The 16,430-nt window shown below is 41.1% G+C and overlaps 1 protein-coding gene across 1 annotated transcript in view; it reads left to right on the top strand.

Moving 5' to 3' along the window:
- Nucleotides 1-15,943, top strand: part of LOC144030011 (electrogenic aspartate/glutamate antiporter SLC25A12, mitochondrial-like) — a 23,997-nt gene extending 8,054 nt beyond the window's left edge. The window contains exons 6-18 of the mRNA XM_077535886.1: nucleotides 828-974; nucleotides 2,110-2,248; nucleotides 2,910-3,003; nucleotides 4,065-4,149; nucleotides 5,393-5,474; nucleotides 6,938-7,096; nucleotides 8,876-8,928; nucleotides 9,166-9,246; nucleotides 10,915-11,055; nucleotides 13,276-13,414; nucleotides 14,979-15,137; nucleotides 15,267-15,357; nucleotides 15,440-15,943. Of these exons, the coding sequence (XP_077392012.1) occupies nucleotides 828-974; nucleotides 2,110-2,248; nucleotides 2,910-3,003; nucleotides 4,065-4,149; nucleotides 5,393-5,474; nucleotides 6,938-7,096; nucleotides 8,876-8,928; nucleotides 9,166-9,246; nucleotides 10,915-11,055; nucleotides 13,276-13,414; nucleotides 14,979-15,137; nucleotides 15,267-15,357; nucleotides 15,440-15,620 (1,551 nt within the window). The 3' untranslated portion in view covers nucleotides 15,621-15,943. The remainder of the gene's footprint in view (nucleotides 1-827; nucleotides 975-2,109; nucleotides 2,249-2,909; nucleotides 3,004-4,064; nucleotides 4,150-5,392; nucleotides 5,475-6,937; nucleotides 7,097-8,875; nucleotides 8,929-9,165; nucleotides 9,247-10,914; nucleotides 11,056-13,275; nucleotides 13,415-14,978; nucleotides 15,138-15,266; nucleotides 15,358-15,439) is intronic.
- Nucleotides 15,944-16,430: the final 487 nt, after the last annotated feature.

Raw genomic sequence — 16,430 nt, forward strand, 5'->3', positions numbered from 1 at the left:
GGTGGGAAATTCGAACCGAATCCAGTATGAAAACTATTGGCCAGAGGCTTGCAGGAGTACCCATTATGCTAAGCTAAGGTGTTAATCTACTCATTAGAAGATGTTTCAGTCATAAATGGTCAAATAAAAACGCTATTGTAAAGATATTTTCTGGCAAGTTGTTACAAAGAGCAACTTTAAATTACCTTTAAATAAGAAGCTGTATGTCATCGAAACGGGCCTCTCAACTGCTGCCTTATTGTGGTTGGTCGTATTCCACATAACCTGAACTTCAATGCTTTTCTAAGGATTTGTGTGTCTCAAAATAATCATCAACCTTGATAGAAGAATTATTAAACCACAATCCACTGATTAGGTAACGAGAAGCGATACAAAAATGAAGTAACAGCTGGAGATTGCGTCGCTGTGTGATGCTCTGGTTACATGAGCTTCGACAGCAGACGTTGGCCCAGGGTCAGCCTTCCTCTGCATCCCTTTCTGATTGCATGCTTGTCATATCGAATCATTTCATACACGCACACGCACACACACCTGCCAGTCGGCTCAGTAAGCGCTCCACTCTGTTCCGGGATCAGGCTTCTCGGGACATGGTTTCCATTAGTCTCCAGAGAGACATGGTGATTACCAAAGCCAGTGTCTCTCACTGTCACATCAGATGACTTTCACATCTGCACAACGCTGACATTATTACGCTTCCCTCCTTCAAGGTTCCATTTCACAGCTCACTTATAGTGTGTTGCTCCTCATCACAGGAACCCTCTCTCGTCGCCCTTTTTTGTCAGCGTGACCCACTCGCTCTCTTCCTGTCTCCCCTCCATTGCTTGCAGGAGCTGCAGCTGGAGCATGCTCGCCAGGCTTTCGCCCAAAAAGACAAAGGGAAAAGTGGCACCATCACGGCTTTGGACTTCAGCGACATCATGGCCACCATCAGGCACCACATGCTGACTCCATTTGTGGAGGAGAATCTGGTTTCTGTGAGTTGGAGAGCACGTTGTACCCCGGCTAGTATGACAGTGGTCCCCAGCCACCAGGCCTGAGTCTGAAAGAAATCTTATTTTGAAAATCTGCTGATTCGGTCGCCTGCTGTAGGAAAAATGTAAGTCCATAACCTAGCAAAAAATGACTTGATTCAAACACGTGTTATACTGTAGAATATGTCCACTAATAAATGATTGATTGGTTGTCAGTTGGCAAAATTTAGCTTTAAATGTTGGAACCATCCGTCAAAACAGGGTTTCCGCGGGTTATTCAAAATCATTACAAGTCATTAAATGTTTTTTGCTCATATTAAGGCCTTAAATGCTATTAAGAAGCATTAAATACGATCTTAAAAGGCATTAAACATTTAATGTGAAAAGGAGTCACTAAAACACAATTTAGCAATAATAAATTTAAAAAAATATATGTATTTGTAGAGACTGGTGAGTAGTTGTAATTTACAATGAACAAAATGGCCTGCAGCCCATGAGTTGCTCCATGTTCCAAATACCAATTGTTCAGAATTTGAAAGTGGAAGAACAATTTACTTTTTGTCACAAACGTCCAACACGAAACACTAATGCCACCTAGTGGCAACAAAATTACCTCATCACACATCTATGTTTCAATGTTTTACACTTCTTTTAACTGTAACTAACTTTATGAATTACTTACTATAAAATTACTCCATCAATGAACTAAAAGATAGAACCGCATTTGTATTTGGTAATCATATTTGTCCACCTTTATGTTGTTCTTATCTTATTCTTTACTGCACGACCAATTTCTGTCTGATGTACAGCACTGTGTATACAGCAATGGTTGTTTTAAAGTGCTTTATAAATAAAGTTGAATTGACAAGCGTCTGAAAAACTTCAAATACATTATATTGTATATTGAGAAAAGATAACACGTGATTAATTTATGATTAATCATGAGTTAATGGAAATCATGCGATTAATTCCGTTTAAAAAAAAAAATTGTGTTATATGTGTTTGCATGCATGTATATTAAGGGCATTAAATAAGTTTGAAGTTGCATTAATTAAAAAGCATTCCATTAGATTTGGTGATGCCTGTTCAAAATAAAAGGCCTAGCATGGCCTCTGACAAATTTTGATGTTTTTTCCAGGCGGCTGGTGGCAGCACCTCCCACATGGTGAGCTTCTCCTACTTCAACGCCTTCAACGCCCTCCTCAACAACATGGAGCTGATCCGCAAGATTTACCGCACCCTCGCCGGCACATACAAAGAGACGCTGGTCACCAAAGGTAGCGCCCATCCAACTCGCCACCTCACCACCGACACCATGTGCTGCCCGTCGTGACTGAATAATAATCAGCATGGATTTTGTTCTGTAGCTTTGTGATCATGTTTAACTGTCTTGACAGAATGGTGTGAGTGACCACACAGGCAACATTTTCTGTAGCACTAAATTACTAAGGTAAATGAAAACGTTTAACCTGGCAATCAGACCACTTCCCCTACATGTAGATCTGTGTAACTGATAGTCGTGCTGTCAGCCACCATCTACTCCTCAGTGTTAAAACCTGTTAAGATACTCCACTTCTGTCCCCTCCCCCACCCGTTGTAGTATTTGCAAATAATTGAGTTTGAATTAGTGGAGCTTTGAAGTAACTTTAGTCACAAAAAAAAAAAACATTACGGCACTCATGGAATAGAAACATTACAGATGAACGTTTTTTAAAGTACTATCGGTAGCAAGTACTGCCTTAAGAAATGTAGCTCAACATATTGATTTAAAGTACTACCGGTACACATTTCGTAAACAGCATCTTTACCATATACTGTACAATTACATGGAAAAGGAACTGTATTTGCAAATACTATCCCGTATATAAACCGAAATGTCAACTTTGATGTTTTTGGGATGAAGATCTATGACACCCTTTTCTCTTTTTATCATTTTAGAGGAGTTTGTCCACGCTGCCAATAAGTTTGGTCAGATCACTCCAATGGAGATTGACATCCTGTACCAACTAGCAGGCCTCCACACTCATTCGGGGTAGGTTTTCCGTAAACTATTACTATTGCTATGTGTCATGCCAATTTGGTGTGTCGTGGTTTTATTTGAAACATGTTCACTTCTTGTTGTTTGTATTAGTTCCTGAGATCTCAGCATGGGCCAGAAGGGTATTTCTTTCTTCAGATTTGACATGTTTCGTTTAAACCTGATCCCACTGGGTAGAGTAACTATTCACTAGTTAAGCTTTCAACCATTTGTGTATTGGAATGCATGCGGAAATTCAGAGGGTGTCTTAATGTTCACATTTGATACTTGTACTGCATCTGTTGCAGTTTTTCCTAACTTCTATACATCACCTTGCTGTTATACCAAATAATGACACAATTTTCTACCCCTGTCACAAGAATTTAGTAGGATATTGAAATGGAATGTTTAGATTTGTGATTTGGGTGTTAACTGACTGATTTTTTTTATTTTTAATAACATTTTGGGAAATTCATGTCACAACCTTCAACATGTCAATATTATGTCTTTTTGTGCTAAAACAAAATTTTGGCTCAGCATATCCATTATATTTGTATGTGTCCAATTAATCATCTTCTGAACTACCTCATCCAAAAGCAGAACCTGGTGTACTAGACACCACCTATTATTCTTAGTGCTTGTAATTACCTGTACCTTGTATACCAATTTATTCTTTCAACATGTAAATACAAGCAGAATTTTGCCATAATGTATTCATTCAATTTGTTAAATCTTATGCATAAATTTATGCTAAGAGTGTGCTAGTACAGTTTATCCAGATTTGATAATTTTTGCTATATATTTTTGTCCAGACTTATTAGCTATGTTATATTGTTATTGTGTTCAAACATTAACCAAAGCCTTTACGAACAAAAAAAAAACAAAACAAAAAAAACCTACAAGCATTATGATGATGAGTCTAGCCTATATATTAAAACACTTTTGTTGTGGCATTCACCCACCTTGTCTGGTATGTGTCAATTTCAAGCCAGTAAAAAGTTTTCTGGAAAATGTTACATCACGAGACACAAGTCTGTACTTTTTCCTGCCTTAACTCCCCGCTGTTTTGTGCGAAGGCGGCTCAACCACAGCGACATTGAGAGGATAGCGCCGCTGGAAGAAGGAGACATGCCTTACCACCTTGCCGAGGCCCAAAGACAGGTAGCCTGACTTGCACCTCACGTCACTTTCTGACGCCTTTTATCTGGGCTTCTCTTCCAAGACCTCTGGCTCCTTCTTACACACTTTAAAAAAAAAAAAAAAAAAAAAAAAAAAGCCTAAAGAGGATGTTCCGTAAGTGAATTAGCAGAGTGCCCATATTTTTTTCTCCCCTTGTGAAGTGCATTACTTAAACTCCCAGATGAAAGTACAGCAATTACATTTACAGAAGAGGAATGGATTGTTGCACCTCTCCATGAAAGGCTCTCCTCGCGCACATCCACTGCAGTCTCGCATCTGCGCGGCTGATAAAAGGCAGGGATTTTAGAGGCCTTTAGCGAGGTCTGCTAATGGCATGAAGGAGTTGAAGGGGGGATCAAGGTGGCTGAGAGAACAACAATCTCGCCGTCACTGCATAACATGCTTCTCTGTGGTCACAACTCGCAGGCCAGCGGCGCTCTCGGGATGTCTCAGAGGTCTGGAATTTGATTCCTCCGGGGCGTTGCTACCATCCCAAGGCCAGCCCTTAGCGGAAGTACGCTAATTGTTTTAAACCTTTGATCAAGTCCTGGATCTTGATAGCATGCAACTCCGCATCTGGCAGGAGGGAGGGGGAGCAATATGTTGTGCTCATGTCTGGGAGAAGTTACTCACCATGTCAACACATGAACACACTTATAGATATTTATCTGAACATGGAAAAGGCTTGTAGGGCTAATCCGTTCCCCTGCATTGCTGTGAAAACAAAGAGGCCCCGTTTTCAACATCAAACATGCGGCCAGACAAGCAGATAAGAATGAAATTATGCTTTGTGAAAATAAAAGCACTTCAGGCCCTCCATATGTAGCTTCTGAGGGAAAACTCCAGGTCAGGTGGTCAATTACTAAATCCTGAATGGGATTGTACGACCTACTGTTGAGCTTCTTTCAATACACGCTGTTGCTGGTTCTGTACAGGTAGCAGACTGTGCTTTTTAAAAAAAGAAAAAAAAAAAGCATAGATCAGCATAACAAGCATATTGTCACTGCTATAAGAAAAACACGTCTATTTTTATTTTATTTTTTTTACATTTTTGTGTTTTGGGGATATTGGGAAAAAAAATGGACGCATTTATCACACAGAAGTGACAATATGCTGTTTTTCCCCCGTTTATTATTATTATTATTATTATTATTATTATTATTATCTTCATCATTCTCCACATTCATTTGACCTCTGCTGTTTCCACCCCCCCGCTCTCACACAGCATACTCATGAATCGTCCCGGCCTGTCTGGCTCCAGGTTGCAGAATCTGCCTACAGGTTCACCCTGGGCTCAATTGCTGGAGGTGAGTGACACGTCTGCCGCCGAGGGGGTAACTTAAGCCGTCCAGACGGACGAGGCCGAGATTCCGGGGCCGGCCATTGTGCTGCAGGGCGAGGAGCCGTGATCTGAGGCTCCCGCATTGTGCGTCCGTGCCACTGGTGGCTCCAGGCTGTCGTTTGGGAGCCGGAGCTTTGGAATATCACAAATCTTCCGGAACCGCGCTCCCTGGAATCCTTGTCTAATTACACCGGGAGGAATTGATACAAGGAACCTCTGCCATAACCGGCCCCAAGATAGGAGCTGATTGTTTGTGCGTGAGCGCGTGCGCGTGTGTGTGTAGAGCTTTAAACCAGTTGAAATCAGTGCAGCAGACATCATTAATCACTGAACTGGATGAAACCACCACGTGTTTTGGACGTTAATGAGCCACTTCTCAGCTTCAGTGCTGTTTGCAAGCAGGATTTATTCCAGTGCAAGCCCTCCCTCTTCTTTTTTTTTTTTTTTTAATTTATTCTGCCACTGTCCTGAACTGGATGAAATTCTACTTCTTTATAGATACTCATACTGTATTGTGTAAGTCCACTGAGAATTTACGGTAAATCACAATGTTGAGAGGGTGTTAAAAAATATCCTGGAACCTTACCTCTATCTGCATCTGCATCAAAATGTGATGGGTTCTTCCTTGGGACCAGCTCATTTCTTCCACAAAGTCACTTTTGTGTACATTTGCTGACAAAACAACAAAAACAGCAATTAAAATGACAATAGCATAATGACATAATATTACTCATAAAACAATATGGATAAAATCACAAATCCTTATTTATTTTCTCCCATTAAAAATGTGGGGAAGTAGAAATGGGGTCAGTGGGATATTGTATTAAGTAACATTTTAGCATTCTTGATCGTTATGCAAGTGTAAAATTTTCCCTCTTTACCATCACTGGTACTGTTCTGTGGTGATGTCACACACATGGTAAAAACACCCAAAAAGCATGACACACTTCAAAATTAGTGCTGACAGTTTCTATTTATATTAGCAAATTGCAATTGGACATTATTTTTTTTTTAAATAATCAAATTTCAATTTTGACCAGAACTCTAGCCCTTGATGATGTCAGTTTTTTTCTGCCTTCTGATTGGTTGTCAGAACCAATCAAGTTTGACTAGCTAAAGATGCCTATAGCGATCAAGGTATATTAATAAACTAAATTATAATCTGCCTCTCTAGTGAGTATGATGTATTTTATTGACATTTTAGTCATGTTATTTGATTAATAATATTGATTCTGAACCGCTCCAAATAATGTACATATAATTGTATGTTTTCTATAATTTCAATGTAATAGTGATGGTACCAAGTGGATGAAATCCCCAATACCAAATTCCAGTGCAAGCCAATTAAACGCATAGTCCACGTAATTGTAAACACACGTCAATACGGCACCAAATATTCAGCTGCGGACTAATATGCACGTTTTCTAGCCACCGGTGCCACAGCTGTGTATCCCATCGACCTGGTCAAGACTCGCATGCAGAACCAGCGGTCCACTGGCTCCTTGGTGGGCGAGCTCATGTACAAGAACAGCTTCGACTGTGCGAAGAAAGTGCTGCGCTACGAGGGCGTCTTCGGATTCTACCGAGGTAATCGATAGCTCATTATTATTTTACGTGAAAGACCATGTGGCCAACAAACAGCAGTTGCAGTGAATGCATCAGAAAAGTGTCAAGGCGCTAATGTTGGCGGCGCGCTTTGCTAATTGATACCAGAAACCTTTTGGCCTCCCGCTTCAGCGGCGTATGAAGCAACACCCAGGGGTCGCGTTTTCATTATGTCCAAGGCGAGCCCCCCCGCGCCCCCCCAAGAGGACAATGAGCGGCAGAGTAGCAGCGCCGTGTGATCTCGCTCGGACCGGATGGCGTTAATGGCGCTGAGGGGCCGGCGACACACAACACTCTCACCCTGGGGCGCTTCACGTGGAAGAAGTCAAGACTGCCACCTACTGCTGCCTCCGCCGACGCAGCTCTTTGTTGCCCTCCTCCTCCTCACTTGATGGAGGAGGCTGATTGACTGAGAAGGAGGCGCTGGCCTGTTTTTCTGGCAGCGTCCCAGTAGCAGTCACTCAGCAGCTCCTGTACAAGTCGAGCCAGCTTGATGAAGGACGCACGATGAAACAGCGCGGCGCCCCCAACCCACCCAGGCTGTGCATTGTTTGACAGTTCTTCACTGTGTGAATGCTGAGGGAGTCAAAAGCATTCACATTGATGCTATTCCATAATATCGACAAAAATGCTTCAAGTTTTCAATGCGTGCAGTTTCGCGAGGTTAGAATTCGTTGAAAGATTAGTTACTATTTTGAAAAATAATATTGTTTTCTAATATGCGATTATTTTTTCAAGGTTCTCTTCCCCTGTATTTTTTAAAAACAAAACACAATCAATAAATGTATCTGCATTACAACAAACTATCAGGTTTATTATACATAAATGTTTTGTTCTGATGTTTTAGGCTTACACAAAAATAAACCACACATGAACGTGGAATTAATATGAAAGAGTTTATCTACCTGCGATTGGCCGGCAACCAGTCCAGGGTGTACCCCGCCTACTGCCCAAAGCCAGCTGAGATAGGCTCCAGCACCCCCGTCACCCTTGTGAGGAATAAGCGGTCAAGAAAATGGATGGATGGATGGATGGTGTCTTTTCTTATTTATAAAAGATGTAATATTGTGAGAATAAAGATGCATTTTTTTAAATTCACTTGTTAAAATATGACTAATATAATATTACACCTTACCTTGGAAAAGTGACTTTTGATCCTGACAAAAAAATATATATATCTTAAAAAAAATAAAATACAGCTTTATTCTCTCTCTTAAAAAATATGAATGTGTTAGTGTCACATGAATTGTTTGCTTTTGCCATTATTTTTTTTTATTATTTAAAAAAAAATAAAAAATCTTTGGCAGCAATTCCTGCATTTAGAGGTACCATAGATCATCTCTGGACCCAAAAAGTATGTTATAAATTCTGTTTTGACCATTCATTTCTTCAAATTAATTCTTATTTTTTTAAATCGAGACAATCGTTCAAATACAACCAAAATCTCCTGAATTGAGGCCATATTGCATATTCACACAGTTGGTGCTAATCATCCAACGTGCAAAGGGATATTACTGAGGTTGTTTGGGAGTCGAGTCTCTTCACACAGACACCACAACTCACTTTGTTGTATTCCGGTCTACTTTTCCATATTCTAGCATCGCATTTTCCTCTTTTGCCATCACTTCCGTCAAAGAAAACGCTAAACACAACTTGTCGAGTTAATCTTGATGTGATTTTGATGTGGGATGTTTTGTGAATCGTACAACCGAAGATGTTTCACTGCCATCTCTCCTAATGACATCTATGAATATTTTGCAGGTCTCCTCCCGCAGCTCATCGGCGTGGCCCCGGAGAAAGCCATCAAACTCACGGCAAGTCATTCCCTCAACGCCGCTTTAGAGTGCGTCCAAATGCTGCTGTGAAGAACTGGCTTTGTGGATGAAAAACATGCATGGGAGCGGGCGCACTTTGCAATCAAGGCACAGCTCCAAGCACAAGTTCATGTTAATGCTCCGCTATCAAGGGCGGGATTGCGTCTCATTTGCTTTGTGTGTGTGTGTGTGTGTCCTGTCCCCCCCCCCCCCCCCCCCCCCCCTCCCTCCTCTCAGATGAATGATTTCGTCAGAGACAAGTTCACCAAACAAGACGGTTCCATCCCTCTGGCTGCGGAAATGCTAGCTGGTGGATGTGTAAGCACAACTTTAATATTTATATTCGGTGTGCAGTGAAAAGGAAGAACTAAGTCTTTTAGATGTGAAATGCTTGAAGTTCTGATATTTTGTCACATACAGCACTAGCTTAAGTGATTGCAACCTACACATTCCATCATTTATATCTCAAAAATGCACACATGCATTCAACAATGCTATTTAGGTCATTTATGTTTTTATTTATTTATTTTTTTACATAAGCTTTTTGTATATCAGGAGAAATTATGGTGTATAATTGTCATTACAGTAGAATCATTGGTAAATTATTTTTTTCTGAATCTGAAGATGTGCTAGCATTACAAGTTGTGGCTGTGTATTTAGTCCCTTCCCCCTTATTCAGTTCTGAACCGTTCGCAATCTGGACTTGGGTTGTCACAGACAAATATAGAATCAATTATTAAATCCATTGCTCGGGGAATCGCTAGACAGATATGTTTGTTTTTTTCAGGGCCAACATCGATACCAGTTATTAGGAGGAAAAAGTAATTGCATATTAAGTCACAATATTAGGGGGAAACAAAATTTGCAATGAGATTATTTTTTTCAAACTCTTTCCGACCAATTTTACGCGTATTGGAGACGCAAGCAGTGTTTCTGCCATCCGGTCGTGAAGGGAAGCAGGCTGGCTGCGGAGAAGATCCCCGCAGGTTGCCGTCGGGGTCCGCGGGGTCGCAACCCCTGTCAGGGTGTAATTGGAGGAGAGGCCCTGCAGGGCCCCGGCCCAAGTCGGTTGTTGCTCATTTGTGATTGAGTTTGACAGCGTCGTGCATACCTGAAGCCCGCCAACGCAGGCAGTGACACCGCAGGATGTTTCTTGTACAAACCGTGTACAGGATACATCCCATCTGGGCACTTCTGTCATTCATTTAGTAGGATTTTGCCACAACCCATCTTTTGAAATGATGGCTGGCATCGCAGAAGTGAAGATAAAAGCGAGGGGTGAGCGCATCCATCTTCAGAGCAGCGGATGTACACCCCCCCCCCCCGCCCGCCTTCTCCGTCTTCCAGTTTAAAAATGACTAAATGCGGCCATGCTTTTTTTAGATCCTAGCTCGGATGTTTACAGATAAGACCCCTGCCCTAAATGTCACCAGCGGCCATCCTGAGGCCTGATTAGCTTTTCTGGGAGGGGTTGATAAATGCGCCTGAGTCACAGGGCGCCGTGCCTCGGGCTGAGCTGTCCAGGGGTGATTCCGAGCTCACCCCCCCCCGCCCCCCTCCCCGGGTACGAGGGTGAAATTGGGAAGTGTGCGGGGGTAAGGCAAGGTCGGGCTGGCTGGCCCCCGCCACAGGAGGTGCCTCGGGTGGGGAGTTGAGAGGGCAGAGGGCCAGTGCCAGGGTCACAGCCTCCCGAGCGTGAGCCGGGGCCGCTCCTCACCCGACGTCTGCTTTGACCTGACCCCTGTCGCGTCTCTATCAATGCCTGCTTTTTTTCCTACTCCTCCCAAGGCCGACGACTGACAGCGTGAATCCGCGACGGCGATGAAAAGTGGCTTTTGTGTTGTCATAATTTACAAAATTCAATTAGGGGCAAAGGCTTACACATCATTACCAGCTTCACACGTCGGCGCGCAAACACACTTAACCGCCAAAGTTGAACTACTGCTGTATTTGCAAACATTTAATCACCTTTTTCGCATCCCACAGGCCGGCGGCTCCCAGGTGATTTTCACCAACCCTCTGGAGATCGTAAAGATCCGCCTGCAGGTGGCCGGAGAGATCACCACGGGCCCCAGGGTCAGCGCCCTCAATGTTGTGCGAGACCTGGGCTTCTTTGGCCTCTACAAGGTGGGTCGGCAAACCTGCGTCGGGCTGTCTGTCACACAAGGGCAGGGAGGACACACATGACAAAAACAAGAGTTTACATGGTGCACTTTGGGAACATACAGGTACTGAGATAGTAAAATTAGTCCACGTAAAGCAGCGCTTCTTAATTATTTTTGGTTCCGTGTATTCCGTGCATCCCCAACTCTCCGCTGTAACTATAAATAGCATCATGTTTCTATTAGGGATGTAACGATAAGGGCAATATCGTGATATTAAAACTGCCACAATATCGTCGTCGTCATGCTCACAATATTCAAAAGGACCACATCTGTTGATTTCCATTTGTGCAGTTCTAGCACCCTCTAGTGGCTAGTTTATTAGTGCAATTTAATTTTCATTAGGGATGTTTTGGCCTTCTATGTTTAAAATCTATGCTAATTGTCAGATGAGGGGAACCGAATTTGCTTGTGAAGCGATCAATGCATTCTTGCATTAACAAGTAAGTGCCTCAATATTTTCATTAGAGATTGTAGGTGGTTTATATGCATTGCTGTTATGTACAAAAGTACAATATTGTGCTTTTTATTAGTAATAGCTTCTTTTTTTTTTATATATATTTTTTCCTCTGATTTCAACATTAACGGTTTGCCGATTTCTGTAGTCCTTGATGATCTTCTGTATTTAATCAAAATAAGACATTTGCAAAAATCTGTTCTTACTTTGGAAAACAATGACTGAACCGGTTACATAGTACAACATCAATCCCCCTTTTTTAATCACTACACGAATATGAAGTACAAAATAACCACCAATCACCGGTTAAAAAACAGTAATAAGAGGAAAAATACATGTAATGCACTTTAATGCAAAATTAAAATGAATTTGATTAGTTGATTAATCGATTCTAAAACATTCAATAGTGACAGCATTAATTAATTCACTGTAACCATATTACAACCAAAAAAACTGCAAACATAAATATACTGTACGCATTTTGGTGCACATTTATATGCTTATGCCTATAAGAGGCTTGGACTGGTGGGGTGGGCGTGGCATGTCATGATATGAACGAGCTTGCGTGTGAGCATCTGGGTGTGAACTGGGGCGGACAGCAGCTTCCGCATGATTGTGTGCCTCGAGCTTGTTTGTTTGTTTTACTGTTGTCTCTGCATTTAATAAACAACTGAGAAGAACATCGTTGCGTGTGACTCTCCTTCCCCACTCGCGAGGGGCATTTACACTAAGTCTGTCTGTGTAGATTTACAAAATCTGCAAAGGCTGATTTCAGACAATGGGGCTCCTTTTTTTGTTGTTGAAGTTGTTTTGTATTATTTTTTAAGTATGAAATCTTACTATTTAATATTTATGTATGGAGGAGTTGTGTCCTCTGGGGTAAGGTCGGTTATTCACCAGCCACGCCATGTCAACAACAAAACTATTGTGAGCTCACGGATTACAATTTGTAGGGGGAAAATTGATAAATGTAACCTATAAGAGTAAAACATTAAATCTGATACTGTTTCTTCATGTACTACATCTTAGTTTATTGCTTGTGTTTGTTAAAAACACAGAGGAAGAGCACCTTGAAAAAAAAAATCACATATGAAATCACAATCGCAATACTGAGCAGTTTAAAAAAAAAAATGCAATTAGATTATTTTTCAAACTCTTATGCATGTCACTACTACGCCTTCGCATTTGTTTCATGCTTAATGCTGCGCAATTGTTGTGCACTTTGCGTCTTCCGGCATTGAGAACAATCAGAATTTCAAATGTCAACATCAAACGCCACTTGTGCTGTTTGCAATTTTCCCAAACAGTGTTGAACATGCAAAAAGAAACAACGCAGCAAATAAGCAAGGGACTCCACGCTCCTCGCTACTTGCTGCTGCTGCTTTTCCACATTCTTGCGGCTTCCCCAGCAGGCCAAGTCACGCACTCGTAATTTGACGTCGAGCAGACGGCGTGTGCCCCCCGTAATAAAACACACGCACAAAAATAGTTGTGAAAAATGCTGACTTCCTCTTGGCAGAGGCTGCACATAGACAGCGAAGTGTGATGGATGTCTCTGCCTTGAGGAGCTTTGGCTCCATCAACATTAAAGTTGCCTTTAGGTGAAACAAGACAGCCCCCAGACCGCTTCATCGCCAAGACAACAGACCACCCAACACCCCTCCCATTTTGCCCACCAAGCAATCCTGCACATATTGCAAATGATCCATTGTATGTGTTGTGTTTTAGGGAGCTAAAGCCTGCTTCCTGAGGGACATCCCCTTCTCAGCCATCTACTTCCCTGTGTATTCCCACACCAAAGAAATGCTTTCAGATGACACAGGAAAACCTGGGGCGCTGCAGATGCTAACTGCTGGAGCCATTGCAGGTATAGCAAAGCCCCGTTTGGTACACATGCTACAATAGGTCATAGGTGGCAGTTTGGCAAGGCAACTAACCATTATTTTGATAATAAACTAATCTATCAATTATTATCTTCAATAATTCAGATTTGTTAAAAAAAAAAAAAAAAAAACATTCTTTTGGCAGAAAATGCACACATGATTCAATGATTCAGTTGGTTTGGTTCATAACTAGTCAGAAAAAAAGAGTTAAAAAAAAAAAATCTGTTGTTTGCAAATGTCTTGAGATTAAACACAAAGATAATTGGCCTGCTTTCATGTAGGATGGAAATCAGAGAATATTTACCCCCAAGAGCCTGAAATCTTTAAATTTTACATTTTGTTTTTAGCATTTTAAGTTAAGGTCTCTTAACCCTAAAAAAAAAAAAAAAAAGAAAAATCTGGGGTCCACTGCACACTTAGTAAAACATATTTTGAAAGTTCTGTATTCCTTTGCGCTTTTCTTACTCACTGCCAAGAAATGGGAAACCCAAGCGTGCTTGCTTCAGTCAATTTGTCACTCCCAGTTGAAATTTACTGTAAAAATCACAAAAATAACAAAACATTGTTAATTCAAACGCCAAAATAGTTAACCAAACTAAAGTTTGTTTCAAAACCTCTCCATTACTAGGCAAACAATTGTCAAACATGCCCATTCATAATGGCATGCTATTATGAAAAGTGCATAGTTGTGATAAAAAAAATATATATATATAATAAAAAAAAAAAGAAGAAAACGCTGTCCAGCTAAAACAAAGTAGCAATACTGAGCTAGTATAGCCTGTTAGCCAATGGTGCTAACATTGGTAGCCTGACTTACTCATGAGTGTTACCAACACTAAATGTTATGTTTAAAAGATTGCTTTGGGAATTTACAGTCAATTATAAATTTCTAAAAAAACTAAACTAAAATAATTAAAAAAAAAAGTGATAAACGTACCCGTTGAGCAGAAATTCACATCACGTCTTAATCTTCAGCTGCTGTCTCTTGCTCTGCTTCTGCTTGCTAGTTGTTGAGGTTAGCCTTGTTTCTTTTCAAAACATTTTTTCCACACTTCAAAATGTGACTTTAAATTGCCAATGCACTGAGCTTATAAGGCTAACATAATAAAATGCTAGACAAACTAATGTAAATTTATGAGCAAAGATGTTATGGCAATTATAACTTTCAAACAACTGTTTTGTTGTTGTTTTTTTAAATCACCAACAGCAACGCATACAGAGTATTGGACCATACAACAAAGATTTTCTCTAATATAAAAACAGCAAAATGTGGTACTTTATTACACTGAGTAATAAAGTACAGAGTAATTTAAAGGTTGGTAATTCCTTAAGAAGCCACAAAACAACAGCAAAGCACATTCTTCTATAAGACAGTGTCAGTTTAAATTGAAAAATATTTTCATGAGGATTTTTTTTTGTGATGAAGTTGTTGTATCACATTATACTTCACAAGTGTACTGTACCTAATATTATGAGCAATAAGTGTACAGTCAGCCCACTTGAATGCATCACCACTTGATTCCCGTTTTGTCAATTGCTTCCTAAAAGGCGTCCCGGCAGCATCGCTGGTGACCCCCGCTGATGTCATCAAGACCAGACTGCAGGTGGCGGCCCGAGCGGGCCAGACCACGTACAACGGAGTCATCGACTGCTTCAGGAAGATCCTAAGGGAGGAAGGCTTCCGGGCCTTTTGGAAGGGCGCGGGAGGTCAGCCATATTGATTTAGGATACCTTGTTGAGTACATCACAGGGAATGCTCGCTAACATTTGGTATATTCACAATCAATCCCTTACCACGTTTTTAAAATTGAGTTGTATTTGTGGTGTGTCTTTCAGCTCGAGTCTTGCGATCCTCGCCGCAGTTCGGCGTCACCTTGGTGACCTACGAACTGCTCCAGAGATGGTTTAACATTGACTTTGGTGGACAGTAAGTACTTCGATCACTAGAGCTGAACAATTAATGGGGAAAAAACAAAAATCCCAACTCTTAATTCGACTCCCTCCCGCAGTCATCCGGCGAGATCGCAGCCCACCCCCATATCTGAAGACCTTCCTCCCATGAGCGCAGACCACGTGGGTGGATACCGTCTGGCGGCCGCCACGTTTGCGGGCGTGGAGAGGAAGTTCGGCCTTCAGCTGCCCAAGTTTCAAGCTTCCGGTCAAGCGGCCGCCAAAGCTTCAGCACTGTGAGCTGCTATGTGGCTCCAAGAGACGCTTCCTCCTGCAAAACGGCTTTAAGTGACTTCCTTTGAAAATGCTGCATGAGAATAGCTTTTTTTTTTTTTTTTGGTGTTTATTTTTGCAAGGCTTGCACAACTTGTACATACTGTACTTCTTTCTAGAGGAACATTATGACATTGCAAAAGATTGTTACTGCGTTTGTATGCCAAAGTGCTTGGGTGATGTTGGTGCATGTGTCTGCTATGTACAGATGTTTTCAAAGTGTTTATTTTCATCTGGGGCAACCGTTTTAAATGTATTTATTTTATTGGAATAAATGTTTTTAAACTGTTTCTGATGTGTGAAAAGAAGATTTGAGGTTGGTCACCCACTCGCCCAACCACTAGCATACATTAAGAAAGTAAATACAGTGAACCCCCATTGAAGAGAGGGGGGACACAACATAAAATGTGTCCTCACCATGAGCTGACATATTTAGCTATTTCCTGTGGAGTATTGCTTTGGTGCCATCCGGTGGTATCCGGTGGTATCTTGGTGCCAAGGAACTGCTGAAGTGAGTTGAGGAGTTTCATTTAGACCTAGGGTGGCATTTTTAAATTGAAAAGATGAGCCTGGTAATTTGTAGATTGTTAAAAATATTTTGATAAACTATGACCTCTAATTTTTTTTTTTTAATAATGAATTATTATTACTATGTCACATTTACATTTGGTAGATTGTTTTTAAGTAATTATTTAAAAATTTAACACTAAAGGATAACTTTTCTTCCTACCATGGGATTTTATTTTTGTTTTTTTCCTCATCTTGTCACGTCATAAC

The sequence above is a fragment of the Festucalex cinctus genome, chromosome 11 (genome assembly GCF_051991245.1).
Source record: "Festucalex cinctus isolate MCC-2025b chromosome 11, RoL_Fcin_1.0, whole genome shotgun sequence".
Lineage (NCBI taxonomy): Eukaryota > Metazoa > Chordata > Actinopteri > Syngnathiformes > Syngnathidae > Festucalex > Festucalex cinctus.